Below are 25,784 nucleotides of genomic sequence, written 5' to 3'. Positions count from 1 at the left end.
TTTCATGTTTAAATAATTCCCTTCTTCTTATTTTGCTTCAAATGAATCAAGTCCCATATTATTAAATTCAAAACCAAATACAGGTTTCAGTAAAGAAGATAATCATGATAGGTGGTTCTTCACCCTAGTGAGTGAAAGCTTCTGTCAGCCTGCGAGTAACCTTGATTTCCACAAACAACCAACAATTATAATCAAAATTCAAGTTTGTTTGATACAACTCATCTAGCAAAAAGCTAGGCTTCCATACTTTTAAGTATCAATTGACATTAGGGTTGTCTTCTTATACACTTGTTCTTGGCATGAAGACTTCAAATTGCTTCATTCACAAACTTTAGCACATGAGAGTTATTTTTACAAATATGCACTGCATTTCAAAATGTTCCATGATGCACTAATAAATTACCCATAGTCAAGACAATAGAATTGAAGTAATTGTTGAAACTGGAAAGAAGACAATCAGATTGGTGGCTTCTCACAGAGGTCACATTCATGACCATATAAAGCTTCTGATAAATTAAAGTGAGACTTTATTTGTGTAACCATGGCCACACAATTAAGCTAACTATTAACTTTTAGAGGATAAAAAGGGTAGGACCTGATGGTTGCATTTTAGGGTACCGATGGAATTTCATTTCCATGCGTTTTTTGGTAAAAGAAGGGAAAAGTAATTCCACGAATGCGAAACGAAAAGGAAGACGAGCTCAGAGGGAGTGGAAGAGTGATCTGATCATGGTTAAGGTGGAGTTTAACTGTAGTCACTAACCATGGTTAAGACGGTCGTATAAATCCGGCTTCCATTCGACAACGGCTGTCTTGAAATCAATTCAGAGGAGGAAGAGACGGAGGCGGAGGAGCAATTAAGTCCTTCGCGCCCCAAATTTCGTCGCTCTGTGTTCCTCGTTCTCCTCTACTTATCTCCAAAACCCTAATATATGCGTCCTCTATTTATATATATATTCTACTATCGTATTCTGCACTTTCCCTTTCGTTCTTCTTTGTGCTTGGATCGCTCTCTTGTTTAATCGTTGGTTTTCCTATTGATGTTCTCAATTATGCCGATTTTCTAGCTGGGCATTTATTCTGCATCATTGTGGACGATTGGGGTGGTCAAATGTGCGCGGGTTTTGTACGGTCGAATATGGATTGGAATCGTCTGGAGCGACATTGATGATCGGGATGTAGGTGAAAGGGGGATTCGATTTGTGGGTCTCTTTTGCAGAATTTTCATTAGTTTGAATATGAAGCCGACGGTGATGGGGTCTTGATCGGTGGGCATATGGACGAGACAAGTACTAGCAACGCAGATGGATTGCATCCTGCGCAGGATGCCAGGAACTGCCGTTCGAGGTCCACATGGACTCCGCGTCGGGGAGCTTTTTTGCCTTATGTGTTTCAACCGTCAGCTTCCCCTGCTGGACTGGCTCAGAGATCTAGTTCCTTGAGGGTCGTTGTGAAAAGACCAGTACGTATTTTACTTTGGGTAATGGAAATGGATAATCAACTGATGAACTGTGGTTTTTTTAAGAAATTGTGAATTTGGATGGGGTATTATTTCGTTCAGGAAAGTAAACGTGACATACGGTTGACTTTTTATCTATCTGTATCTGCGTATTAAAGCTGGAAAATTGGGATTTAGAAATCTGGCTTTCTTCAGGTGAAACCAGACTTGAATGTATAATAGCTTATAAGCATTAGAGAGGCCACTGAACGTTATTTTTAATACAATCTCAATGGAAGAAAAAATAACATTTGTCTTCGAATGTAGAGCAAGAGGACAAGAAATTGTATTGACAATTTTAATATCAGTGACTTTTAAGGGACTGCTGCGGTGGCAGTGGGAATTATGTTCAATACTACAATCCAAGAAGCTGGAACAATAGCACTATCTACATTCACCTGCCTCTCTGTTACTAATAAAATGTGTAATTAGGGGATGGAATCACTTATTGGAGAAATGGTCATCGAGAATCCCTGATGTTAATTGATTATGCTTTTGATGAATGTCATTCTAGTCTTCTGCAATCTTGTTAGAACTTCATCATACCCATTAAGTTCAATGCAATCCATTATTGTGGTTCTTTGGGGGTCTTTTCTCTGGTCAAAATATCTGTACTCTTGGTCTTATGATAATGTAAAATTACTTGTTTATGTAATTCCAAGATGAACAATGATAGTGTAAATGTATATTCCATAACTAAAGTGTTTCTCAAATTTAACATAGGATGCACCATTGATGGAGCCACATTTGAGGTTTCTTAATTGTCAGGTCCTGGGTTCAAGTCTCAAAAGTTTTGAGGTGTTCTGGGTGGGTGTATATCCAATAGTTGTAAAAGAAATAGAAAACTATAGTTAAAAAAAAGGAAAACTTAATGCACCATCTAAGATATGTACTTGCGTGTGTGTTTACCATTCTTTTCATATTTGCAGTTTGTTGTGAGATTGACCAAGGATATTATAGAGACGTATCAGAATTGCAATTCAGCATTCAAATATTCTGAAGCGTTGAATCCAAAAAGGTTCCTTACAAACCCATCCATTGGTGTGCAAAATGATGGCTATGATAATGTGAACTCAGACCTCATATTGTCTGTGAACTTTGTTTTGGTCAACCGCTCCCAGCAAAGGTTTGGCTCAGTTACTTGGTTACTGGCTTTTGCTTATGAATGATGAAATCTCTTTTGCAAGTGTTTCTGCATTTGAATTCAAGAATGTGGAGCATATTAAACTAGTCATGTGTACTTTGTTTTGTCTTTTTTTTTTTTGAGAAGCCAAGTATATCTTATACTATGCCATCTTGCTTGAAATAAATCTATGTAGGGAAAGGCTGCATTTCACTGCAAAGCTTTTCATTTTCTGAATCGTTATCTACTGTTCGCTTGGTTCTCTGGTCCTAAAAAAACCTCTGTCCCATGGAAGGTTCACCCAGAAAAAATTACCTTGTAGTTGTTCTAGAAGTAAAGGAGATTGTAAATTTTTTCATGAAAAATACATAAATTTCATTAAACAAAAAAATCACAATGGAGAAGTCTCCAGAAGGGTAAGAGCCCTTTTAGAAGGTATCAATGTGGAGAGAAGTTACAATGGGCTGCAGTTGGAGATTATAAGCACTCTTTTTGAAAATAGATACTGGATTATTTTTTGGACACGTATTTGGTTGTTGTAGAGTAGTCTATCTTTGAAAATCATCTGTTATATTGCTAAACTTTTTCATATTTATGTTGTAGAAAATAAACAAATTTTCTGTAGTTGATTTTGGAAATCATGTAAAACAATAGTTATTTCTAAGGCAATATTTTTGAGCCTTTAATGGATGTTTCACTTATGTTTTCATTTCAACATGCCATTCATAGTTACGTATTCTCACTAAATTTTTTGGATATTTAAAATTTTGAATGTACATGCAGTTTTCTTTTATTTTTTTCTTGTATAAAAATGATTTGGTTAAGCCATTGAAACAAAAACACAGCCTGCAGGCTTAAAGAACTATTATCCGACAGGGTATACCCAGACCAAAGCGAAAAAAATGCAGGTTGTAAAATCGTGAAACATTCAAAAATTTTATGGTAGACATCTTGCCGTCTCTTATTGATCGTTACTGGAACTTTTTTGCACGTCAATGATATGAAAAAGAGTTGAGTCACTCATTTATAGGGGCATATACCCAGATCATAAGCTTATATTTGAGAATTTAGTTACCTTGTTGGAAAAGAAATTATTATTTTTGGACTAGGTCACTCACTTGGACATTGACAATCTGTACATGTTCTAAACTATCTGTTATTTAATTTTGAATTATTCATCTAATATCCAAGTCTAATCCAGTTCATAGTTGTTCTCTATGGCATTTGAATGTGCGGTTTATCCCATTACAAGAGGCAGTTAATTTGGGTTGTTTTTATTCCGTACTAAGGTACATTGTCAAAGATATTCTTGGGCAAGGGACTTTTGGACAAGTTGTCAAGTGCCAGGTTTCAGAAACTGATAGTCATGTGGCTGTTAAAGTCATTAAAAACCAAGATGCGTACACTCAACAGGCACTTGTTGAAGTCCACATTCTGGGTTTGGTGAGCAGAAGTGCTTTGAACTTTTCTCGATCTATTCATTTTGACTTTCTTGCTTGTACATCTTCCAGCTTTTGTTGTTAACTTACTCTCAATTGTGTGCAGCTGAATTCAAAGTTTGATTCTGATGATAAGAATCATATAGTTCGAATGCTTGACTACTTTGTATATCAGCACCATTTATGCATCACATTTGAAATGCTTGGCTCAAATTTGTAAGTTGATCTTATTGTTCCTTAATCAGTTTTAAATCTTTGATTAATTGAGTAGCTGATTTTACTGAATCTACTTTTTTTTTTCTTTTCATTTTTTTTTTTTTTTTTTTTTTGTGAGAAGAGAATCTACTTAGTATTGGAATCCATTTGTTGCAAGCTAACTAGTGCTGATGCATTGCGAATAACTTTTATATCAGATATGAACTTATCAGGATGAATTCATTTAAAGGGTTACCTCTCAGCATCATCCAATTGTTCTCCAAACAGGTGTTGCCTTCAGTCCCTCAAACTTGGTTGTCATGTCTAGTGGCTCTCTCTTGGAGTCCATTGGACATTGTTTTTTTGCTAAGTATTTTATTGAACATTCAGTTCTTTGTGGTCCATAGATCTTGCATGCACTTGTTGTTATGAAAGAAGCTGGAATCATACATTGTGATCTGAAGCCGGAAAATATTCTTATATCTACTAGGTGAGTGGCTTGTTACAGACACTTGGATAATGGATTCTGCAGGATTTTCTCTTGTTCGTTTCAACTTTAAATGTAGTGTATTGGACTCCACAGTTTAAATCCAGCAGAAATCAAAATTATTGATTTTGGGTCAGCATGTTTTGAACATCGGACAGTTTATTCATACATCCAGGTGTGCTTCTCTTGTTTTTTTTTTTTTTTTCTTCGACAGTAAATTATGCAATGCTACTAGATCCTAACCCATGCTAAACATGATGATGCTGTTACTGAATTTTATGGGATGAAATGCCTGTTGAGGTTTTCCTTATCGCTGGTGGATACTTGATGCTTGACTGGCTACTTTCTTTCTGCTACAGAGCCGATACTACAGATCTCCAGAAGTTCTTCTCGGCTACCCGTATCCTTATTAGCAATATGGAATTCATAAAGTTCCTTGGTTCCTAGTTGTTAGTCTCCATTTGTCATTACTTGGAGTGAATGATGCTAATTAGGATAGGGGTTTGTTATAGAAATAAAAAATTTGAATTGGTGTTCTTTTAAATTGGGACAATTGACTACCACATTTACAGAGACAACTAGAGGATAGTGGATGGGTTGAGAGATGATAGTGTTTTGGCGAGGAATTAGAGTTTTTAATCTGGGCTGAGATTTTTTTTGCCTGAAAAGAAATGCAGTGGTAAGGCGTTGATTGATTCATGTATGGCTATGTTGTTGGCTTGATGTCACTTAGCTTAATGATTGTTGAAAAGAAATTCACTGGAGGATCTTAATTCAAATGATGGAAGACTGATAACGGGGTTCTAATGGACTTTATTGATGCGTTTAAAAAAAAGGACTTTATTTGATGCAAGATTAATTTGCAAGGTTTAGAGAATACATTAATTAAGATTATGCAAAACAGCTGCTTGTGTCTGAGCTTATAATCTGAATAAAAACAAGTTCTTACTGGCCAGGAGCACTACTTACTTGGTTTTGGAAGCCTGGGTAAAAATAGAAATCTCATCTGGAAATTTGAAGGCATGCTAAGCATTCATCTAAGCAGGAGAACCTTTCTCGTTGTCTATGAATTTTTTTGTTTATAAGTTATTTTGATAACAATGAGAAAGATCATTTTCAATATATATATAAAAATTTATGAAGAGATTCTCACTATTTCATGAGGTATGAAACTACATTAACATACTATCTAGAGAAACTAGGGACGGTAGATCATATCAGGTTATTGGTTATACACACTTACACAAAAATCCATATTATCTTGAGAAAATAGACTACCTTGGAATAAACTTTCACTTCATTTTCCCTGGAGATCTACTCTATGTACCAGCTCCCTACTGATAGAATGATTGCGTCTAAGGCATATGTGTAGGCTAGAACTCTTTGGAAATAATATAATTGAAACAATAAGGCTATGAACTGCCAAAAAGCAAACCATTTTTAAACAGCACCATGGACATTTAGTTTGATGGCAGTGATACTTGACCAATTTCAGATATACTACTGCTATTGATATGTGGTCTTTAGGCTGTATTGTTGCTGAGTTGTTCTTGGGGTTGCCTCTATTTCCGGGAGCTTCTGAATTTGATCTTCTGAAGAGAATGATAGCAACACTTGGGTATGTAGCTCTTTATATAAGAATATGTATTGACCTTCTGGAATTTTTTTTTTTTGTCCTAATAGAATACCATCTTTAAGGAATTTGAATTTGTGGTACTTGAAGTATGCTATATTGTACTGGTGTTTATTTCTTTTTTTTTTTGTGGCTGAGCCTTATTTTTTTGAAAATTTTAATCATATAGGCAACAACCCCCTGACCATACACTAAATGTGGCAAGGAACACAAATAAGTTCTTTAAACGTGTTGGGCATATTGATGATATTGGGGATGCTGGTGCCAGCATTGGTTGCAAAAGCCCTTACCAGATACTGAGCGAAGAGGAATATGAAGCTGTAAGATATCTCAGTGTTTGCTAAACTCTTGAGATGATTATGATTTTTTAACGTTTTGACACTTGGCATTTTTAATCTTTTCTTAATAAACCTTATGGATTTTGGATTAATCAGAGAGAAAGGAAAAAGCCTGTTATAGGTAAACAATATTTCAGTTTTGTGACACTTGAGGATATTGTCAAGAATTATCCTCATCGCAAAAACTTGCCTGAAGAAGAAATTGCCAAAGGTTAGTTCCTTTTCGTATTATAGATGACTAGGATCTTCATATTTCTGTTCCTTCTTTTCATGCCAAAAATTAATTTTGATGGCTAAACCCTTAATGTTACAGAAAATACTACCCGCTTTGCTCTGATTGATTTCTTGAGGGGTCTTGTTGAGTTTGATCCAGTTAAACGCTGGTCACCATTGCAGGTTCCTAGTTAACTTTGGTGATCATGTTTTTGCTTCTAACCTTTACTGCTGTGTTGGTGTAGTTTGTTTCATTATGAATCCTTTGGTGCACTGCAGGCTGTACGACATCCATTTGTCACTGGGGAGCCCTTCACCTACCCCTACAAACCTCTTCCTGAAACACCACGTATTGTGAGTACTTCTTGCTTTAAATTCTTCTTTTTTCCTTTTTTCCTTTTTTCCTGGCGTGTTATCTTTTGTTCTTGCTACATCTATACCTGTTTGTGTTTATTCTTTACTTTAAGGAGGCTTACTTGTCTGGAACAAACACTTTACACTTCCTAACTATACATATTTTAGCCTGTTGGCCAGAATGTTATGTTGGATTACAAACCAGGGGGAGGGCGCGTGGTTGATTCTGGTCTCTCTCCTCAGGTCAGCAATCCATTTTGGTATATTTGTCTTATTGTTCTTATCATCTTGTTATTATTGTTGTTAATAATCTTTGTTATTATTGTTTGTTGGTGGCTGTGGCAGTGGAGATGGTGGGTTATTACGAGTTATTTTTTCGTCACATGTACTTATCATGTTAAAATAACATGAGATCCTCTATAGTTTATTCATATTCGTTGTGATTGTTAGAGTGCTAATTTGCTAAAAAATGTGTCATCTTTGTAGGTTGCTAAAATGAACAAAGGTTATCTTCCAAATAGTCCGCAATATCACATGACCTCATTTTCGGTTGCAAGTAGTTATGGAAGTTTGGGAAGCTATGGCAGCTATAATGATGGTATTGGTGTTGGAGGGAGCTATGGAAGTTATGGGGATAGTAACGCTTACACATATCATCCATCTGTCCTGGGCCCTTCAGGAATGAGCATCCATGCTCATGGAGGAGCATCTATCCTAGGAGCTAGTCCAGATGCCTCAAGATGGAGAGCGTCTCAAATGCATCATGGCAATGGCTTTGGTGCGAGTCCCTCAGCTGCAGGGGCTGCTTTTGGACCAATGTCCCTTGGTGCCAGTCCCCCACAATTTACTCCTCCCAACTCACAAATCCAGGTCACAAGTGGTTCTCCTGGAAAGTATAGTGGTCCAGCATCTCCTGCAAGAGGTGGGAACATTCATGGGTCTCCCTTGGGCAAAGCAGCAGCAGTTGGACAGTTCAACAGAAGAAGAAGTTTGGGCTATCCTACTGGAGTTTCGTCTTTCCTACCCCAAGAGAGTAATGCAACATCTCAACATTGGCAGGGGCATCAGACTGATGCCACGAGTTTAGCTAGTCACCATGAGGGGAGCTCTCGTGGACTTGCTGGGTCTCCTCGTGGCATGCAACTACAGCAAGCTTCCAATTTTCATCATTGGAGGGCACAAAAGGGTGCGAAAAGCATTCTATTTCAACCCTTTAGCATCAGAATAATAATCCTTAACTATCTGTTAACTCTTAAGTTGCTTCTTCCTCCCTTGCAGAATCTTCTGAAAAGTCAGAATGCACTTCTTCATCTCCTCCTGATCCTGGAGACTGGGATCCCAATTATAGGTAAGCAAAAGAAAATGTCTTGTCAACATTTTATATTTTATATTTTATTTTTCATTCTATTCACAAAAAAGATTTTTTTCACTTCTATCTATTGTAATTTGTGTAATTTTACATGTCTCTTGCCAGTGATGAGCTGCTTTTACAAGATGATGCATCTGACATGAGCTACATTACCTCTGGAATTGCCACTGGGATGCGCCTTAGCCACCCTTTGGGTCCTGCAATTCTAACTGGTGCTGTTGGAAAATTTAATCAGGGGAGCAGTCAATCACAGACAAGCTCTTCTTGCAGCACAGCCAACATGAGGTGTGATATCTTTCTTTTTGAAGGGCTGGTCTGAAGAATTGGACTGGTCTTTTAAGTGCCTTAAATAATTAATGCCTTTCCACATTGTTGTCTTATTCATCATTTAAAAAAAAAAAACATTTTTGTCTTATTATGATCACTAGTTTGGCATATATTTTGGAATTATATGCTTGTGTTATGGGCTCTTTTCAACACAACTGTCAAATTTCATGTGACTTGTGCTTTAGAAAGGCAACTCAGTTAAGTATCGAGGCAAAGTACATTACTCCTTAAGTCCTTACAACTATTGCCCTAATTACTATTTTTTTTATAGCCTGGACCCCTCTGCCTCAGGGATTCTTAAAGCTTTATTTTGATGGTAGTTCATGGGCCAACATGTGTCCAGGTAGTAGGGGTGGTGTGCTTAGAGACTTTTTTGTTGTCATTTATTCTGCTCCATTTGGTTGTGGGGATACCACCAAGGTGGAGTTGGAAAGCTGGGACGCTTCACCATCCCTTTTAATTGGAATTCTTTGGTGGTCATCAACTGGGTTGGTGGGAACCCCCCAACTGGACTTCTTTAAATATATTTTGATGAAATTTTGAACTTATGTGAAAACATTGCTAATATTTTGACCAGGGAGTGGGTTTCCCAGCAGTAGGAGTCTCATTCCCCTCTGACATTCCTTTCATTTCTCTTTGTTTTTAGCCATTGTTTTGTATTTCTTTTACTGTACTCTTGCCTCCCTCAGGGGTGTCCTCTTAATGGAGTCCTATTTCTTATTGTTATAAAGGAAGAGGGTTCTGTAATTTGTACACTGTTCACAATATTGCTTTTATCTCCTTCTCTGCACATCAAGCTATCACTGAAAAGTCTTTTTATTGATGTTCATTGAGAACTATTGGGTGTATTTGGAGGATTAATTTCATATGTGGGATTGCTTTCTCTAATGGCAGAACAAGTGCAATGGTTCTAGCATATTCTCATGGACATGGCAATCCAACTTCAGTGAGTGAGATGCATGCTACGGGGTATGGACCTCGTTCTGTTCCAAAGCAGCCTTCACTGCACCATATGATGCCTCACTTTATGCCCCAAAGTTCTCCGAGCCGTTTCAGTCAACAGCAACAACAATCTACTCATAGATTCAACCATAACCATGGGCAACCGACATTTGCTCGCGGTCAGGCAACTCCATCAAGCTGTAACACTGCTGGTCCACGGTCCCCAGGTCAGGGAACCTTTGCAAGTGGTGCATCATGGGGTACTATACTGATTACTCCTAATATTTGTTATCATTTTACACTTCTCTTGGGCCTTCAATTAATCTTAGTGGATTGGCCTTTGTTTCAACCCACAACGGGGATTTCTAGAAATGGTGTCTTGGGTTCAAGTCCTACCAAAAACTTCGGCTGTAGTGTGTATGTGTGTAATCAACATTTAAAAAAAAAAAAATCCGAGTGGGTACGGATAGCTTTTCTCAAACTTCCATTTGGATTAATTGCTTCTAGGCCTTATAGTCAGCATCTCATGTAGCTTGTCTTACTTAATGTTTCAGCACAATGTACTGAAACCTTTGTGGTGTAGGTCGTAGGCCTGAGCATCCCATTAGCTCCAATCCACCGCTGTCCCATGCAAGGAAGGACTATGGAAGGATTTCATAAAATGGAAGGAAGCTGGCTAATTGGCTGGTTGGCGTTGTACCTTTTCACATATATTCATTGTTGGCATGAGATTTTGTACTCAAAATTCCAATTGTGATGGGTGGTAGTTTGGTCTCAGCAAATCTTTTGTCTGGTTCTTGATAGCCAATATGCTCTTCATAAATATAATGGTATATTTTTAAGGCAACATTGTTATTTTTTGCATTAAATGGGATTGTTCATCACCTTTCAGGGGTTGAACGATCCCATTCTTCTTAACTTTATGCTGCTAACTAGGCATCTGAAACATTTTTTGAGGTCGTTCTGCAGTGAAATGTGCAGTGATGAACATTCACGAGCTTGGTTGGCTATCTACTACAGGTAAAGCTCACTTTTTTTCCCATGCCAGTGGTTGTTTTATAAATGGTAGTAAGGTCACTTTGACAGGCCAGGAAGTTGCATATGACACACTGCAGACTTAATGTGCTTCCCAACCGAATACTGATAGAAGATAAGATTGAAGTTGGAAAGTTCCATGAGTTGTTGGTAATATTTGGCAGGCCACGGGGTGGCGGATGAACAACTTGCAGCCAATGATGTTAGTCCTGTAAATATAAGTGCTTCTCTATTGAGCTTATAGGCTGCATTTTACTTATTTATATTGTGGTTACCCATCAGTTAGCTATATTTAAATTTTTTTCTTGAGCAATGATAACGTTCCCATGTAATATCTCTAATCGTGTACAGTGAAATGGCATTGGAATTGGAAGTTGATCTCATTTGGATTTTTTAAGCTTCTCATACACTGCATCATTAAAAAATATTTTTCTGTTCTTTTACTTTTGTGAATGTAAAGAACATATTTGGAGGAAACTGTTTTTTGGGCTCTGCCAATATCTCAGAGAGAGTAAAAATACTGACGCTTTTGATCTCTAATCGTCAATTGCGTCATTGATCAGCTCTGGAACTAAGCAGACCGAAGTTAATAGATCTTTTGCTCTTTTGATTCATCTTGTAAAAGTTTCTCTTGGATTAAGGGGCACATACTTGCTAGTGCTACTAGCTGTTTCAGTTTAATACTCGTTTTAGAAAGCTTTGGTGTTATCAGATAAGCCGTTGCGCCATTTTTGTTCTTTTGCAGGATAGCAAATCCAGAGAAGTGGATTTTTGTTCTTTTGTTCTATTCTCTGCTTCTGTCCGAGTCACAATTCCATAAGGTTTGAATTGGTAGAACCGGGCGTAACCTCCTTCAGAATTGATGACAAGATCAAGCCTTCGAGCAACATTGCTCTCTTCTTTTGGGTTATGAGAATTTTAACTCACAATGCAAGCTGATATCAATGGTGATCTAAACTATATAGAACTTAACCCAACATCAGAGCAATTCTGCACACAAAGTGAAGGGCTTCATCTTTTACGCAGAGGGCTGGCCTGGATTTAACCAAACACCCTTTCTTGCTCTCTTAAGAACATATTGAGGAAATCAACAGCTTTATATATATCCTGATCCTATTCACCCCTGGATTTCAGCAGTGACTTCTCCTGCAAATCAATACTTAAGAATGAGATTCAGTTTATTACAGGTAACAACCGATTCATAAGGTTCAGGAGTTGAATGTGCATTACCATGCATGCATTTGATGAAATACTCGAAGTCTGGAAGGCAAAATTCTCTCTGGACCAAACCAGGGGCTGAGAGCTGGTATGCAAAGAAAGATAGATGACGACGGTCGGGATGGTTTCTAGGTTTTGCCGTCTCAATGATCCTGGAATAACCATCTCTCTCATAGCATGGAAGAACGTTTTGACCCGCTACATTCAATCCATGATCCCATGCAGAATTTAGAACCTGGAAAGTCATTCCAGTTCAGATCAAATTCAATATAGGAAAAATAGTTATCATATCCTGTAACCAGCAGAATAATGCAAAAGAGATTAGTATAAGAAAGCAGGAAGAATACATGCCTGCCAACATAATGCTTCAGAATCAGCTAAAGCTTCATCATTTTCAGCAGCTGAGAATGGAAGTCCCACACATACAAACTTCAGAGTCACCGAATGTTTCTTTAGGACATCGAAAATTGGGGAATAGCCATTCTGATTTGTAGGATTATAAAATCCAGCTGTGAGCTCCGCTGCATGGCCAGAAGTCTTGTACCACCAGTAGACTGCTGGGATCTGCACAGAAATGTCCACAGCAATCATATACCACATATAGGCACCAAAATATACCACTTGAAGGTCTGAACTAAGTTTGTCATTGGATTTTTACAAACAACATAATAATATCATTTCAAAGGAAACATAAATGCTAAACACCAATGGCAGTTTGGTTGTTCCCCACAATGGCTAACATCACAACATCTGAAGTGTTTCCTATTAAAATAAATAAAACCTGGAGGACTTACATTATATGCTGTAATCAGGAATATGAATCGTACCTTTACAATTATTTGTGTTTCTTCAAATGCAAGTGTTGCAAGAGATAACACATTATCTGCATGTTCTATTAAAGTCTTTGAATACCACTGAAGGAAAAATCGTCCATAGTAGCTATCATAATCACCACGTTCACAGAAAAATCCAGTTTCATTGGGCCTAGAATTATATTGGCCGGCGTTATCAGGCCCTCTCGCCCAGAATGAGTGCCCACGCGCTTTTGCTGCTGCCCGCAGGCTCTGTTGCAGATACTTGTCATAGCACTGATGGAAAGAGAACCATTCAAAGCCAATGGTAGTTAGTGGATGACTTTCATTATCATTTCCTATCATTTCAAGTGAGAATGCAGTCAACAATAAACAGCTAAAGACCTCTTCTGACCAAGAACCAGATAACCAACAGTTCAACTAAGTAAAAATAAAACAATTGCAACAAGAAGAGTAACCTGATACCTGAAACTCACCGATACCAGGGTAGCTCCATCCCATCCTTTCTGGAAATGAAGGATATTTGAGCTCTCCTGAAGTACCCAGTCCTACTTCAACAGCAGAAATGAGGCCTTCTGTGAATAAGTCATCAAATTCCATACGAAAACTTCTCATGAAGTCAAAGTACACCTGTACATAATCTCAAAGCTTCATTATACTGAAGTCAAATAGTCCAGTTTCTGATGTATATAGAGAAAAACTTAGTGAAATTCATTTTTGATACCTCTATGCCAGTTCTTCCTTTAAGGACTCGCTCTTTGTCAATTCCCCAAGAAAGACATTCGGTATTGCTTCTCCCTTCACGATCTGTAAAAAATATGTCTGCGCTATCTTTTCCAATCTCCAGAACCCACTTAGGGAGTGGAATTTGCATATCACCAGCTCGATTTCCCCAATATTCATGAAAAGCCATCACAACCTTCAGATTTTGAAAAAGAAAATGAAAGAGACAATTAATTGTTTGTGAACTTCTATAATCACCCATCAGAAGCAGATCCTACATGTAACTCATTCAATGGAGAACCCAATCAAAATCTGAAATCGAAAGCTGTTTTCTTTTAAGTTCTCTTGTCACAAGAGTTGTGCTTAATTCTGGAAGGCTCATTGTAAAGTTAAAAGTGCATAATTTTAGGTGCTGTCATCTTAAAAAGTAGATGAAACAGTTTCAATCCTTTTCAGTGGACTAAAAGTAGGCATACAAAAGTTGCCAACAATTTTGATAAGAAAGCTATTGGTCCTTACAAATACACGAAGGGAACAATTTCCTCAATATTTACCTGGAGTTTAAGATTTGACTCCCGGATGATATTGAAGAGATCCCTATAGCCCGTCCATACATACTTCTGTGGGCTCCATTGTTCCACGATGCCCCACCAGCACTCTACAATCACACCATCTACATTCAAAGACTTTAGATGCCTTAGCTCCTGCCTCATGCATACTTCATCTACCAATTGGGAGAAGTTGTTGATAATGCCAGTCTACAGAAGGAGAATGAAGAGTTAGCAGAGTTAAAGAAGGTCTAAACACCATTTGCAAAATCAATCTAGGCAAGACTCTTAATGTCAGTAAAGTTGAAAGAGCTTCTATGATAGCTAAACAGCTGAGAAACATTTACTTTTACTGGTTAGATCCACTAAGTTAAGAAATGAAGCAGCAGAGACATCAAAAGGCACTTACAGGCAACATTACATAAACAGGAACACAAGGGGTTCCTGGAGTCCCTGTAAAATCATTTTCATTCTCTCCAGCCTGCATGTCATTCATAAGCTGCAGCAGCCAAAACCACAAAAGCTTCTATTAACTATCACATATCACTTTGCAACCCACAATAGAAAATGCAATTATAATCTAATGTGAAGAATGAACATATGCATGACATTGTCTTGAAACTAAGTCGTATAAAAATAGGCACCGAGTTACAAAAATAGTAATATAAATTTATTCTGCCATAGGCATTACATGATCAGCTTCTAAACAATCAGGAGAGTTAATGGGGCTGGAATTTGCAAACTTCTCATTCTTTGTATCTCTTTCTGGGACAACAACAGAATCAAGAGATGCTGGTGATAGGCTCTCGTCAACTCTAAGAACCAATGGCAGACAATCCAAAGAAGATTTCATTGCAGAGTTCTTTAAAGAAGTTGCAGAGAGAGGGCTTTCAACAGGCCTGACAGGAAATGATGCCTGCAAAATGTCAATAACAGAATTCATGTAAGTATTCAAGAGATGCTTCTTGTTTCACCTACTTCAGAGACGAGATCAATCAATATAAAAATCTTATATCAAGCAGCATCTACTCTTAAATTTTCTATGATAAGGCCCTAAATTTCAGCTACTCTGCAATAGCACCGAGGACAATTAGAAAATTTTGGGTCATGGCCATCACAAAATGCTCCAATATATGAAATCCTGTTATGTGCTTGTTAGGGAGAAAACTCTGCTTACATACTGTATCCTTCTATTCCCCCCAAACAATTCGTAAACCAGGTTGCATAATATTCATTAGCAAATGAGATCGCCACTTTCGCTCAAATTATTCCCTGGAATCGTGTAACTAGCAATTACCTCAAAACCTTTTCCTGTCTACCCGTTTGACACTGAAAAAACTGAGTGCATTAGAATCAGAACGAACACGAGAAAACGAGAAGTAGACAAAGTTAGCCAAAATTATACTACTTTCAAGTAGATGAGATAGCAGGCTAAGTCGAAGAACCAAAAGCCCCCAAAGATATAAGCAATAAGTTTCTTTTTTTTCAGTCGAAATCTACATAAATGAAGTGAGTTACTTCCGATATCAGCTAAAAATTCCATCTTTAATTCCACAAAGGGAACAACGGACAGCAAGAGAAAACAAAAGAGAAAAGCAGAGGCTGGCAAAACATTTACCAGTTGGGGAGGAGGTGAAGGTCTGTAAGTAGTGCCATCGGCCTCGACAGTCCAACCAGCCTCGCGAGCAAGCGCGGCAAGAACATCATTCATGTCGGCGCGAGCAGGGAGAGTGAAATTACCATACTGCCGCAGGCCGGCGAGCATACGGCTGGTGATGGCCCGTCGGTGGCGCTCCCGCAACTTGGTCCGCTCTTTCTCCCTCTCCCTCTCTTTCCTACCCTTGCCCTCGGCAGCTCCGGCAGCCGCGGTGGCCGCGAAGCCACGAGGGCGGCGCTGCGGCTGCGGCTGCGGCTGAAACTGATCCGAGCTGTGGTCGCTGTGATCGAGATCCTGCTTCAACACGCTACTGCTATTATTCATCTCTAATCTGACGCCTCGCTCGTAATCACTTGAGGACTAGTACTTTTCCCGTATCTGCCACCACCGGACAGCCATGATCGTTACTGCTGCCTCTCGGTTTTTGCTTCCTGGAAACGGGAAGGAAGACGACTCACAAGCTGAAGTGGTCTCCTCTCCGCGCACCGTAGGCCGTAGCTCTATTTCGGATTTCGGTGGCTTTCCGAAACTTGTTCATTAAGAAGGTAAGTGGCGATAAACTCGGAAAAATAAAAAAGTGACCATATCGGTATCGGGTACAGGAATGGAAGTCGGAACTCTAAAATCCGATACAACGTACCGGTACATTTTATGTATCACCGATACAAATAGTTTTAAAAAGTCAGTTATATGTTTAGCTTCTGCGTTTCAATAAATATACAAAGTAGAAGCATCTCCCTGCCTACTTCTCGCCGTAACAAAAAACGGTGGGCGTATCGGAGTGTTACGTTACATAAAATGTTTGATACATTTTGAATTATGAAGGCGATGTTACAGCATAGCGTTCGTATCAGTTTCTGATATCGGCTTCCAGCCCCAGACCCTGGGCAACGGGCCCTGAGATTGAAAATTATTGCAAAATTGGGTAACCCGTCCCAAAATTACTAACAGCTTAAAAAACTTATTTCTTAACTAATAAACTCAAAATCTTTGTACTCATTAATCCATTAAAATTATTCGTTAACACTCCCCGTAAGCCTTCTTCTGTGGCTTTAAAAATAGATCACTTAGGTGTAATCCCACATATGATGCCATGTGAAATTGGGTCCAAAGCTCATCCCAAAATAACTAATTAACTTAAATCTTTGTACTCACTAATACATATAAGATTATTTCTTAACACAATCAAACCCGGTTAATGGAAAAAATTTCCCCACTGAAACACCCGGTGATGTCTACTCCTTCGGCCAGATTTCTGTCATTACAAACTGTACACTCTTTTCACAAAGTTCTCCCGGTACCACAGGGGTAATGGAAGCTGTCACTGCTCTCTTCTCCGTATCCAGTACTATCTCTGGTTCACTCCCGGTCAAATTGCTCAGATTGATCCACAGCAGCACATCAAGCTTGCTGGAAGTTCCTTTCTTTGATCAGCTGCCAACTATACGTGATCCATGAATGTTAGTAGGGAAGAACCAGTCTCCTTCAATTAAGTTGGCTCTATTGCATCCTTATCCAGGAATTAGGTGGGATAACCTGTGAGTTTCACTCGGTCACTTCTTTTCCTTGTAGAGGACCAGTTTCTATGGACAAAAAGCTGCCTTGTCGATCAATCCATCGTCGTGTTATAAACTAGTCATTTCTGTTAATCCAATAGATCACATCTGCATGAACTGGTGACTAGTTCCTGATCTGATTGCAGCATCAGTCGAACATCTCCAACACTAAAACATGCAAAAGATTGAATTCTTGGATGAAGAAGGCACACCTAGCCTTCACATTATAACACACCATTTTTGTGGAAACCAACACTGGGCCTATAGTCATCTAAGCTCATAACCGTAGCCAAACGTTCCAATGTTGCATATATACTCTCACTCATAGGATGATTCTGATCCCTAGATACAAAGGTGTGCATAAGTCCCCCAACTTCGATCCAACTACACCCTATCTCCTTGGACAACCCCTTCTCCCTCATCTCTTGTCTCACCCTATCCACACTCTCCCTCCTTCCCTCTTCTGCATGCATGTTTGATAGAAGAACACGATACCCGGTAACTCCTTTCCCATCTTCTGTCTTGAACAGTTGCTCGGCGACTAACTTCCCCATTTCATATTCTCCATGTATTCTACATGCACCAAGCAAGGAACCCCAAATCCAAACCATGTTACCCTCAACTTGCATTTCTTTAGCAAACTCATAAGCCTCCACCACCCTACCGGCCCTCCCTAGCATGTCCACAACACATGAACAGTGTTCAAATGCAGGCTGTATCATATGTTCTTTCTCCATTGATTTGAATATTCTAAGGCCCTCTTCAACCAATCCAGAATAACTACATGCGGTTAAGACTGCAACAAATGTGATGGCATCTGGTTTTATGTCAGCATTTGGCATTGCATAAAACACAGAGAGAGCTTTCTCACCCAGTCCATGATGTCCATACCCTAATATCATGGTTGTGAAAGACACTGAATTTCTCTGAGACATTCTATGAAACAGAGTCTCTGCATCACTAATATCACCACACTTTGAATACATGTCCACAAGAGCAGTGCTTACAAAAACACTGTCATCAAGCAAGTGATGGATGGCATAACCATGGAGCTGTTTGCCGAAACTAATCCCACCAGTGGCACTGCAAGTGGGCAGAATCGAAGCAACTGTCACTGAATTAGGTAACTGATTTTGCACAATCATCTGCTTAAAGACCATGAGAGCCTCATTTATCTTCCCATTTTGAGCATAACTTGCTATCATGGCATTCCAGGTAACTTGATCTCTGTCATCAGCATCGTTCATTAAAAACAAATTTTCAGCTGTTTCAATCAAACCAGATTTTGCATACATGTCTATCAAATAACTGTCCATTCCTTCAAACTTTATTCCATGCCGAAAAAGATAAGCATGGGTCTGCTTCCCAATGCTCAAATTTCTAAGGTTTGAAGCAGCAGAAAGCAATGTAGTAGCTGTTATTGAGTCGATGCGAAAGCCTTGTTTTTGCATTTCATATACAAGCATCAAACCTTCAATATCAAACCCATTTTGCACAGATGCTGAAGCCATGGTATTCCATGAGACAATATCTTTTTCTACCATCTTCTCAAACACCAAAAATGCAGTCTCCACAGAATTGCATCTTGAGTACATAACTATAAGTCCATTAAATAGAATTATCGGTAACTCCTTGAAAATTTTAATCACATAAGCATGAACTTGATGGCCAAATTTTAACATCTGAATCTGTGAAATAGCCATTAGTCCCGCCAGGCAAGTAACTTCATCAGGAACAAGCAGCTCCGAGTTAGCAACTTCAAGAAAAAGCTCAATGGCTTCACCAGGTCGATCATTCTGCACATACCCATCAATCATAGTGTTCCACACTTCTATATTCCTCTGGTTGCACAAGTCGAAAACCTTTCTTGCAGACTCTACATTCAAGATCTCACAATACATGAAAATTGCAGAACTCACAGCAAACGGGTCATCTGAAAAGGTGCTACCAAACTTGAGGAGCAATCCATAAAGCACTTTTGCTAGTTTTCCGTCCCGAATCTCGGCAACCGCCGGAACCACATTAACAAAGCTCACAACACTCGGTTGTATTCCCATCTCCATCATAATCTTAAACTGTGCCAACGCCTCACGGGGTCTACCCCTCTTAACATACCAGGCGATTACAGTATTCCAAGTAATTACATTTCTCTTACGCATTCTATCAAACAGCAAACGAACAACATCAAGTCTGACATTGTCCGCACTAACACAGCTCGAATACATGCTTAAAATGGAGTTCCCCAGAATCCGACTCGGGTTCAACTGAGAGCGGAGAATTTGACAATGTATCGACTTCCCCAACTTCAACTGTCGAGTCTGCGCACAGGCCTTGAGGGTGGATGAGAAGGTATAAAAATCGGGCCTTGAGGGAGACTTAGAGAAGTTCATTCGTGCATAGAGACGGAGCGCTTCGTGAGGCATGGCATTGCAGATAAGGCCTATGATGATGGTGTTCCATAGCAGGGTAGGAGGGGTCGGAATCGCGTCGAAGATACGAACAGCAATTTCCGGGCGACCCTCTTTGCAGATCTGGCTGAGACGGGTACGAATCGTGACCTTGGGTTTTGGCTGGGTAGCCTCCGTTGCCAGTGTTGGCTGGTGAGGCTGGCGTTTCTCGCTGTGTGAAGACCAACGGTAATGTGGCAGGGAAGGTGAATTAGAAGGATCGGGTCCGCGGAAGAGGAGAGAGCTGGCAGGAGGAGGAGGGAGAATGGAAGCCATGTCGGCCTCCGACGAGCACTTTCCCTCTGCGCATCCATTTCTGCTAGCTGGGTATTTTATCTACAGGAGAAAACAAAGGGCGAGAACTGAGTTAGTCCACTCTGCACGTGCACGACAAGGCACGCAGTAAATGAAAAAAGAAGACTATTACCTTGCTACGACTGCAAAGCGCCCACTGGGGCTCGAGGATTTATTTTGGTGAGAAAACTAGAATTTTTTTAAAAAAATTTTAAAGAATACTTATTCAGATTGATTGTGTTAAAAAACAGCTAGAAGGTTTTGTAAATTTTTTTAAAAGAACAATCATTCAGATTGATGGATACATAATATAATTGAATGAGTATCAATAAGGCCCGATCCTTTGCTGGTTTAGAGGTTGGGAATGATCTATTCAATACATACAAGGATCGCATACCAATCAATGCATTTTCACTCTTTGTGTTGTAATATTGGATTCCGCCACGGCCAGCGAAATTTTTGGGGCCTCAGAAAAGTTTTGGGAGATAATAAGCTGAATACCCAAGAATAAGGCATTTGAAACAAGTGTGAAGCGACGCCAAGTACCCTCCATTAGCACACAATACTTGCCCATTCACAAATCAACGATCCCACCCCCTCTCAGACTTCTATTCTCAGTGCATGCAAACAACACCTTCAAACAAGGTCTCTGGAGAGGAGCTTTTTCCGACCAGGCAACTGTAATGGTTATTCCAGCCACTGCTTCTCAATTACTGTAGCTTTTTCCTGTCATGGCCCTGATCTGCAAACATCTCCACGGCAAAGTGGGCAGATCCTTAACAGAAAAGTAAATAAGCATCAGCATTTGCAGCCAATAATGATCAGTTTAGTTCTACTTAGTTTCCTGCATTACCATGCATCAACTTACGCATTAGACTCAACCATGAATTACCAGACTTTCTAATTATATTGTTTCCGAAAAGTTTATGTTATCTTTTTATCCACCAATGCCACATGTGATCAAATGCACCATGCCAACTTATACCTGTGTATCTCTTTCAGCCACTTATCGATGCATGTTTGATGAAAATCATGATGACAAGGTAATATCCTCATGCAATCTCCTTCTTCATACTCCACAAGACATATGTAACACCTACACCACCAAAACACACCCGAAGACGGTTATTTGAGTACAAGATCCATTGTTTTAATTGCAAGATGTACCAAGTTCATAATTATAGAGGAAAAGAAAAAAGAGCAGAGAAATTTATTAATACTTGACCTAACAAGCAAATAGATAGACATGGATGGATTTGAGAGATGGTTATCAAAGAAAGAATTCCAAGTAAATAATCATAACTTCCGGACAGAACAAGAATTTCAGGAAATTGAGCAGGCAAAATATGTCAAGAATAACCAACAAACTAAAATTTTCTTCATACTGGCAAAAAAACATTTTGAACCCAACAAAAACCAAATGGATGGCATGCTCACAAAAGAAAGCACTTCCAAGTAGTGAATATGTGCCCAACAGTTCAAGCATCTTGATGGAATGGGTCAACACAACCAAAATAGTTTATATGTGACAATCCTTACAACAAGAAAATTTATGGTGTGAAAATATCAACTAAGGAATAAGATTGTTCAAGAGGTTTTTCCTATTAATAATGCATTGAATTGATGCTTAAAACACAATAAACATTGTCCAAGAATTTTGGCCACACCCACAGGTTGAGTTGGGCACAATGACCACATTCCAGGGGATGCAACTGTGAGGTCTTGGGTCCAGGTCTCTCAGGGCATGGGGAAATGAGTGTGAGTGGAATCAATACTGAGAAAGTAAAATATAAGAATATAAAAAACGCTTAGGCTGCAGTAGTGTGATCAAGCATAGTGTAGATTCCAACAACAGCTCACACAATAATAGTCTTCGGGAATCTATACTGGACGATATCTCAATCTACAGAGTTCATATGGTTTTTTCCCTAGCAAATCCCAAAGGATGGATTGAATAAGATGCATTGAACAGTTTTTAATCATTTCTTCCTTCTTTTGAAAGATAATTTCACTTAGTTTGTTCAGGAGTATGCCACTTATTGTCTACAAATACAAATCTTCACTCATAGGTAATATCAGAGTTGACTGACAGATACATGTAGTTGTGAAAATGTAGAATAATCAACACTGGTGCATACTAAGATTGGAGAATCAACTACAACCATAGAAAACATGGAAGCACTCACTGTGCAGCCTCTTCAATCTGATGCTTTAGTGGCTTTCTATATATCTTGATAGGCATGCATTCTACAACATCGATTGGTGCAGGTACAGATCCAATAGAAGATACAGAAGGTTGAGATGACAAAACCACAGATTGCTGATGAATTTCATCCAGAACCTAATTAAAATAAGTATAAAAGTTTAAACTAATACCCAATAGAAAATTAAAACAAGAAATGGGGCTCATCAGAGAAACCGCCATGTCACCTCAAACAATGCCTCTGCTAACATAACAATTCTTGAAATACTAGCTCTAGTACTCGTATCCTCCTGAGTATTGGGGGCATGACCACTTGCATGGCATGTACAGCGACCACTTCTGTGTTGCCCTGATAAAATGCATGACCTTTCGTGTCCAGATAAGTTTTCAAAGCGGCTACCCAATCGCTGAAGGGCCCGTACCTTCCATGAAAGATTCAAATACATGTTATTGTTCTTAAGATAACAAATAACTGCAAGAGGAAGAATGCTAAAGATATTGCAACAGACCTGAGATCTTATTCTCCTTCTCCGTTCAAGAAAAGCTGTCCTGTGCTCCACTAGAGCTCGATGTCTAGCTTCTCTCATGTTTGGAGTGTCCACCTCATTATCTTGGCTGCTATTTGTAGACCTAGACATTGTAGAGACATGATAAGTGGAAGAAGATGGCAGCATGTCAATATTCCCATCAGATGATTCCATTCTTCTGGCAGAATCCCAGAATAGCCTTCCAGTACCTTGTCTCGTATCGCTTGGATCCCTATCTTCTTGAAGATGACCAAATATTGATGTTCTACAAAGAACCCTATCACGAAGCCTCCCAACACTCATAGCTCGGCTAAAACGTATACTCCCCTCAGCAGGCTCTTGAGCACCATGCCTTCTATGAGATTGTCTACTTTCATTACTCTCTGTCTCTACATGGTTCCTTTGTAAAAATCTATTTACAGATGGACTAATTGCTGTATTGGAGTTATCATCTCTTACAGCTTCTTGAGAGGAAATACTATCCTGGGCTGGCACATGAGCTCGAACAGTAGGTGGACCTATTTGTAATACTGCAGGAGGACCTTGGAGCCGTGGTGAAGGAAATAAATCATTCACTGAACTACTGGAGCCTATATCCACATCAAAATCCTCTTGAGAGTTTGATACAGGATGGTTTGTAGAGAACAGAGAATAAGACCCCAGTGATCCCATGCTGGCCGCTCTGGTAAGCTTGAAACTGAAATTGTTAGGTAAGAAGCTGAATCGTGAACAGGTGTGGCTCCGCCGACTTGATGTCCGGGCCAATGCAGTCTGAGTAGAACTGCTTTCAGTGCCACATTCAAAGTTCCTGATGCTTTGTCCGCCACATTTGTCAGGCTCTGTGTTTGAAGGGTTGGAAGGAACTTCATTGGTGTGAGGAGTCCTATTCTTTCCATAAGAATTACTCTTCCCACCACCAGATTTTATCCTTGATTGGTCCATAAACGTCTGGGATTTTGATCTACCAGTTTCTTTGTTTTCTGGACCCAAAACCTGAGGCGAGACTTTCATTGTTTTAGTCTTCAAGAAAGTATTAGCTGTGTTGCACAGGAATCTTGATGAATAAAATGCTGGATACGATGTAAAGCACTTGTAATATTTGCAACAAAAAACAGAATTTCCAAGATCAAAATAAGCATGCAATAAAAGTTCTCCTTGAATCAGACATAATCAATGTACATCCGTTTGTGAGCAAACCAAGAAAAGAAATCTTATCGAAGGTGAATAAACATAAAAGGAAAGAGCATCGTGAATTCTTGGCAAACCTTATCAGAATGCAAATTTACGATTCATCAGCGTCTATTGTTAGTGTTCATTCATTTGCTTTTGTGACATCGAAGATCAAGAAATGCAGGTACGGTTTAAGATTCAAAACAACATCCAACCAATGGAGGCGAGAGAACCATCCAAATCAAAACAATATCCAAGATTGAAACCTTTCAAAGCTTTGAGGAAAACAAAAAAACTCACACTATCATCGTCAGAGGTAGAAGCAGATGATCCACCAAGGCATGATGAATGGAAGACTCTGGCACCTCTATGCCTCGTTCCTCTAACTCCATGGGGAGAAGACGGGCCGGCTTCTTTGCTACCACTAGAGCCCATATCTCTCCCTCCGACGACTCAAAATCCGTCGAAACTCAGGCACGATCACGTAGAGTAAACCATTTATCCCTGCAACGAGTAGCAGTCACTCACCATAGCTCAAAAAACTGAAAACGAAGAAACATACATGATAAATCCATCTACAAAACCTAGATCCAGATTTTCTGCTTTTTAGGACTGTACAACGGAACACCAGGCTGGAAACTACTAACAAGGAGACAATGAGAGTCGAAAAGATGTTCGCCCTACCGTCTGGACTCGATCCAGATAGGCAGTAACCTTTCTACGAACTAAAGAGTTGCAATAATACTTAACGCGTATCACTACCTTCAAAACATTTAAAAATGCAGAGAAAAGTACGAACATGAGATTTACCTCCAAGGAGATGAATCCAAATCGTGAGAAGATAAAAGGTAGACGGTCATTTTCTATCTTTTCGCTTTGAATTCGTTCGGTGATTGCCTGCATTTATGTTGCAGAGATCCGGTTGCGGACAAGAGAACTGCAAAAGACCTTGGATTGGAGCGCACATGTACATTCATTCAAGTTTCATTTCTAAATACCAGAGCAGTCGATAGTCGCTCCAGCTGCCTCTTGGGAAATCAATAAAATGATTAAATTATATCTTCACAACTTCCAGTGTTTAAAGACGATTTTACCCCTAAATTTACATAAATAAAATGATCCTTTGCAAAAATTTGGAAAAGGGAAAATATAACTGATTGAAACTAATTTTAAAATAAATCCTATTTTTATTTGATTTAATTATAATCAAACCTTAAATTCATAATCAATGACAAATTTATATTGATAATAGTTATTAATAGAGTGTTTGTATGGATAGAAAATTATTAGATAAAATATAAATACAAATTATTTATGGATAAAAAATAAATTCAATTTTTTTTAAATGAAAATCTTAATTCTTTATGCTATAAAACGTATTTTCCTATATTTAACTAATTATAATAAATTTAAATTATTTTGAACTAAACACTTCCTTTTGTTTTAAATACTTCTCTGCATTTTAATAAAAAAATAAAAATATTGGGGTTTTAAAATTAATTTTGTATGATAAATTTCATTAGAAAATATTACAGGGGCGATTCCGTCAAAAAATTATGGGAAGATACGTTAGAATAGTCAAAGCGGCATGGTTTCTTGGGAAAGTGAGCCAAACGCCTCGTAGTGGTCGTGGGCGTACATTGTCATCGTCTTTTAAAAAAAAAGGAAAAATTAAA

The 25,784-nt window shown here is 38.9% G+C and overlaps 4 protein-coding genes across 6 annotated transcripts; 1 reads left to right on the top strand and 3 right to left on the bottom strand.

Annotated features, from left to right (window-relative positions):
• Window positions 1-840: 840 nt before the first annotated feature.
• Window positions 841-11,344, top strand: LOC137949027 (dual specificity protein kinase YAK1 homolog). The gene is made up of 20 exons (XM_068795283.1): window positions 841-1,462; window positions 2,428-2,624; window positions 3,911-4,064; window positions 4,167-4,276; window positions 4,474-4,543; window positions 4,663-4,745; window positions 4,839-4,917; window positions 5,102-5,142; window positions 6,238-6,360; window positions 6,545-6,695; window positions 6,810-6,924; window positions 7,027-7,109; window positions 7,206-7,280; window positions 7,449-7,523; window positions 7,767-8,466; window positions 8,559-8,628; window positions 8,755-8,934; window positions 9,871-10,178; window positions 10,502-10,748; window positions 10,888-11,344. The coding sequence occupies exons 1-19, from the start codon at window positions 1,277-1,279 to the stop codon at window positions 10,576-10,578; spliced, it is 2,877 nt and encodes a 958-aa protein (XP_068651384.1). The 5' UTR covers window positions 841-1,276; the 3' UTR covers window positions 10,579-10,748; window positions 10,888-11,344.
• A 545-nt stretch (window positions 11,345-11,889) lies between these two features.
• On the bottom strand, window positions 11,890-16,403 carry LOC137949028 (beta-amylase 8). Its single transcript, XM_068795284.1, has 10 exons — window positions 15,873-16,403; window positions 14,946-15,170; window positions 14,664-14,753; window positions 14,261-14,464; window positions 13,708-13,902; window positions 13,449-13,613; window positions 12,999-13,259; window positions 12,523-12,735; window positions 12,184-12,406; window positions 11,890-12,099 (listed from the first exon to the last, which is right to left on the bottom strand). The coding sequence occupies exons 1-10, from the start codon at window positions 16,233-16,235 to the stop codon at window positions 12,071-12,073; spliced, it is 1,968 nt and encodes a 655-aa protein (XP_068651385.1). The 5' UTR covers window positions 16,236-16,403; the 3' UTR covers window positions 11,890-12,070.
• A 513-nt stretch (window positions 16,404-16,916) lies between these two features.
• LOC137948082 (pentatricopeptide repeat-containing protein At3g22150, chloroplastic) lies at window positions 16,917-20,642 on the bottom strand. Its single transcript, XM_068794020.1, has 2 exons — window positions 20,606-20,642; window positions 16,917-20,250 (listed from the first exon to the last, which is right to left on the bottom strand). The coding sequence occupies exon 2, from the start codon at window positions 20,188-20,190 to the stop codon at window positions 17,692-17,694; it is 2,499 nt and encodes an 832-aa protein (XP_068650121.1). The 5' UTR covers window positions 20,191-20,250; window positions 20,606-20,642; the 3' UTR covers window positions 16,917-17,691.
• Window positions 20,586-25,125, bottom strand: LOC137948083 (uncharacterized). 3 transcript variants are annotated; one of them, XM_068794022.1, is made up of 7 exons: window positions 24,919-25,125; window positions 24,409-24,612; window positions 22,921-23,931; window positions 22,639-22,833; window positions 22,395-22,549; window positions 21,194-21,304; window positions 20,586-20,983 (listed from the first exon to the last, which is right to left on the bottom strand). In XM_068794022.1, the coding sequence occupies exons 2-7, from the start codon at window positions 24,541-24,543 to the stop codon at window positions 20,938-20,940; spliced, it is 1,653 nt and encodes a 550-aa protein (XP_068650123.1). In that variant the 5' UTR covers window positions 24,544-24,612; window positions 24,919-25,125; the 3' UTR covers window positions 20,586-20,937. The 3 variants fall into 3 exon arrangements, with proteins under 3 accessions (XP_068650123.1, XP_068650124.1, XP_068650122.1); XM_068794023.1 differs by lacking the exon at window positions 24,919-25,125 and adding an exon at window positions 24,793-24,845; XM_068794021.1 differs by lacking the exon at window positions 24,919-25,125 and adding an exon at window positions 24,693-24,786.
• Between the last annotated feature and the right edge of the window lie 659 nt (window positions 25,126-25,784).

The sequence above is a fragment of the Aristolochia californica genome, unplaced genomic scaffold (assembly GCF_029961685.1).
Source record: "Aristolochia californica isolate CCGP_79_NKW_82.1479 unplaced genomic scaffold, dmAriCali1.0.hap1 SCAF_13, whole genome shotgun sequence".
Lineage (NCBI taxonomy): Eukaryota > Viridiplantae > Streptophyta > Magnoliopsida > Piperales > Aristolochiaceae > Aristolochia > Aristolochia californica.
This window is presented reverse-complemented; position numbering and strand designations above follow the sequence as displayed.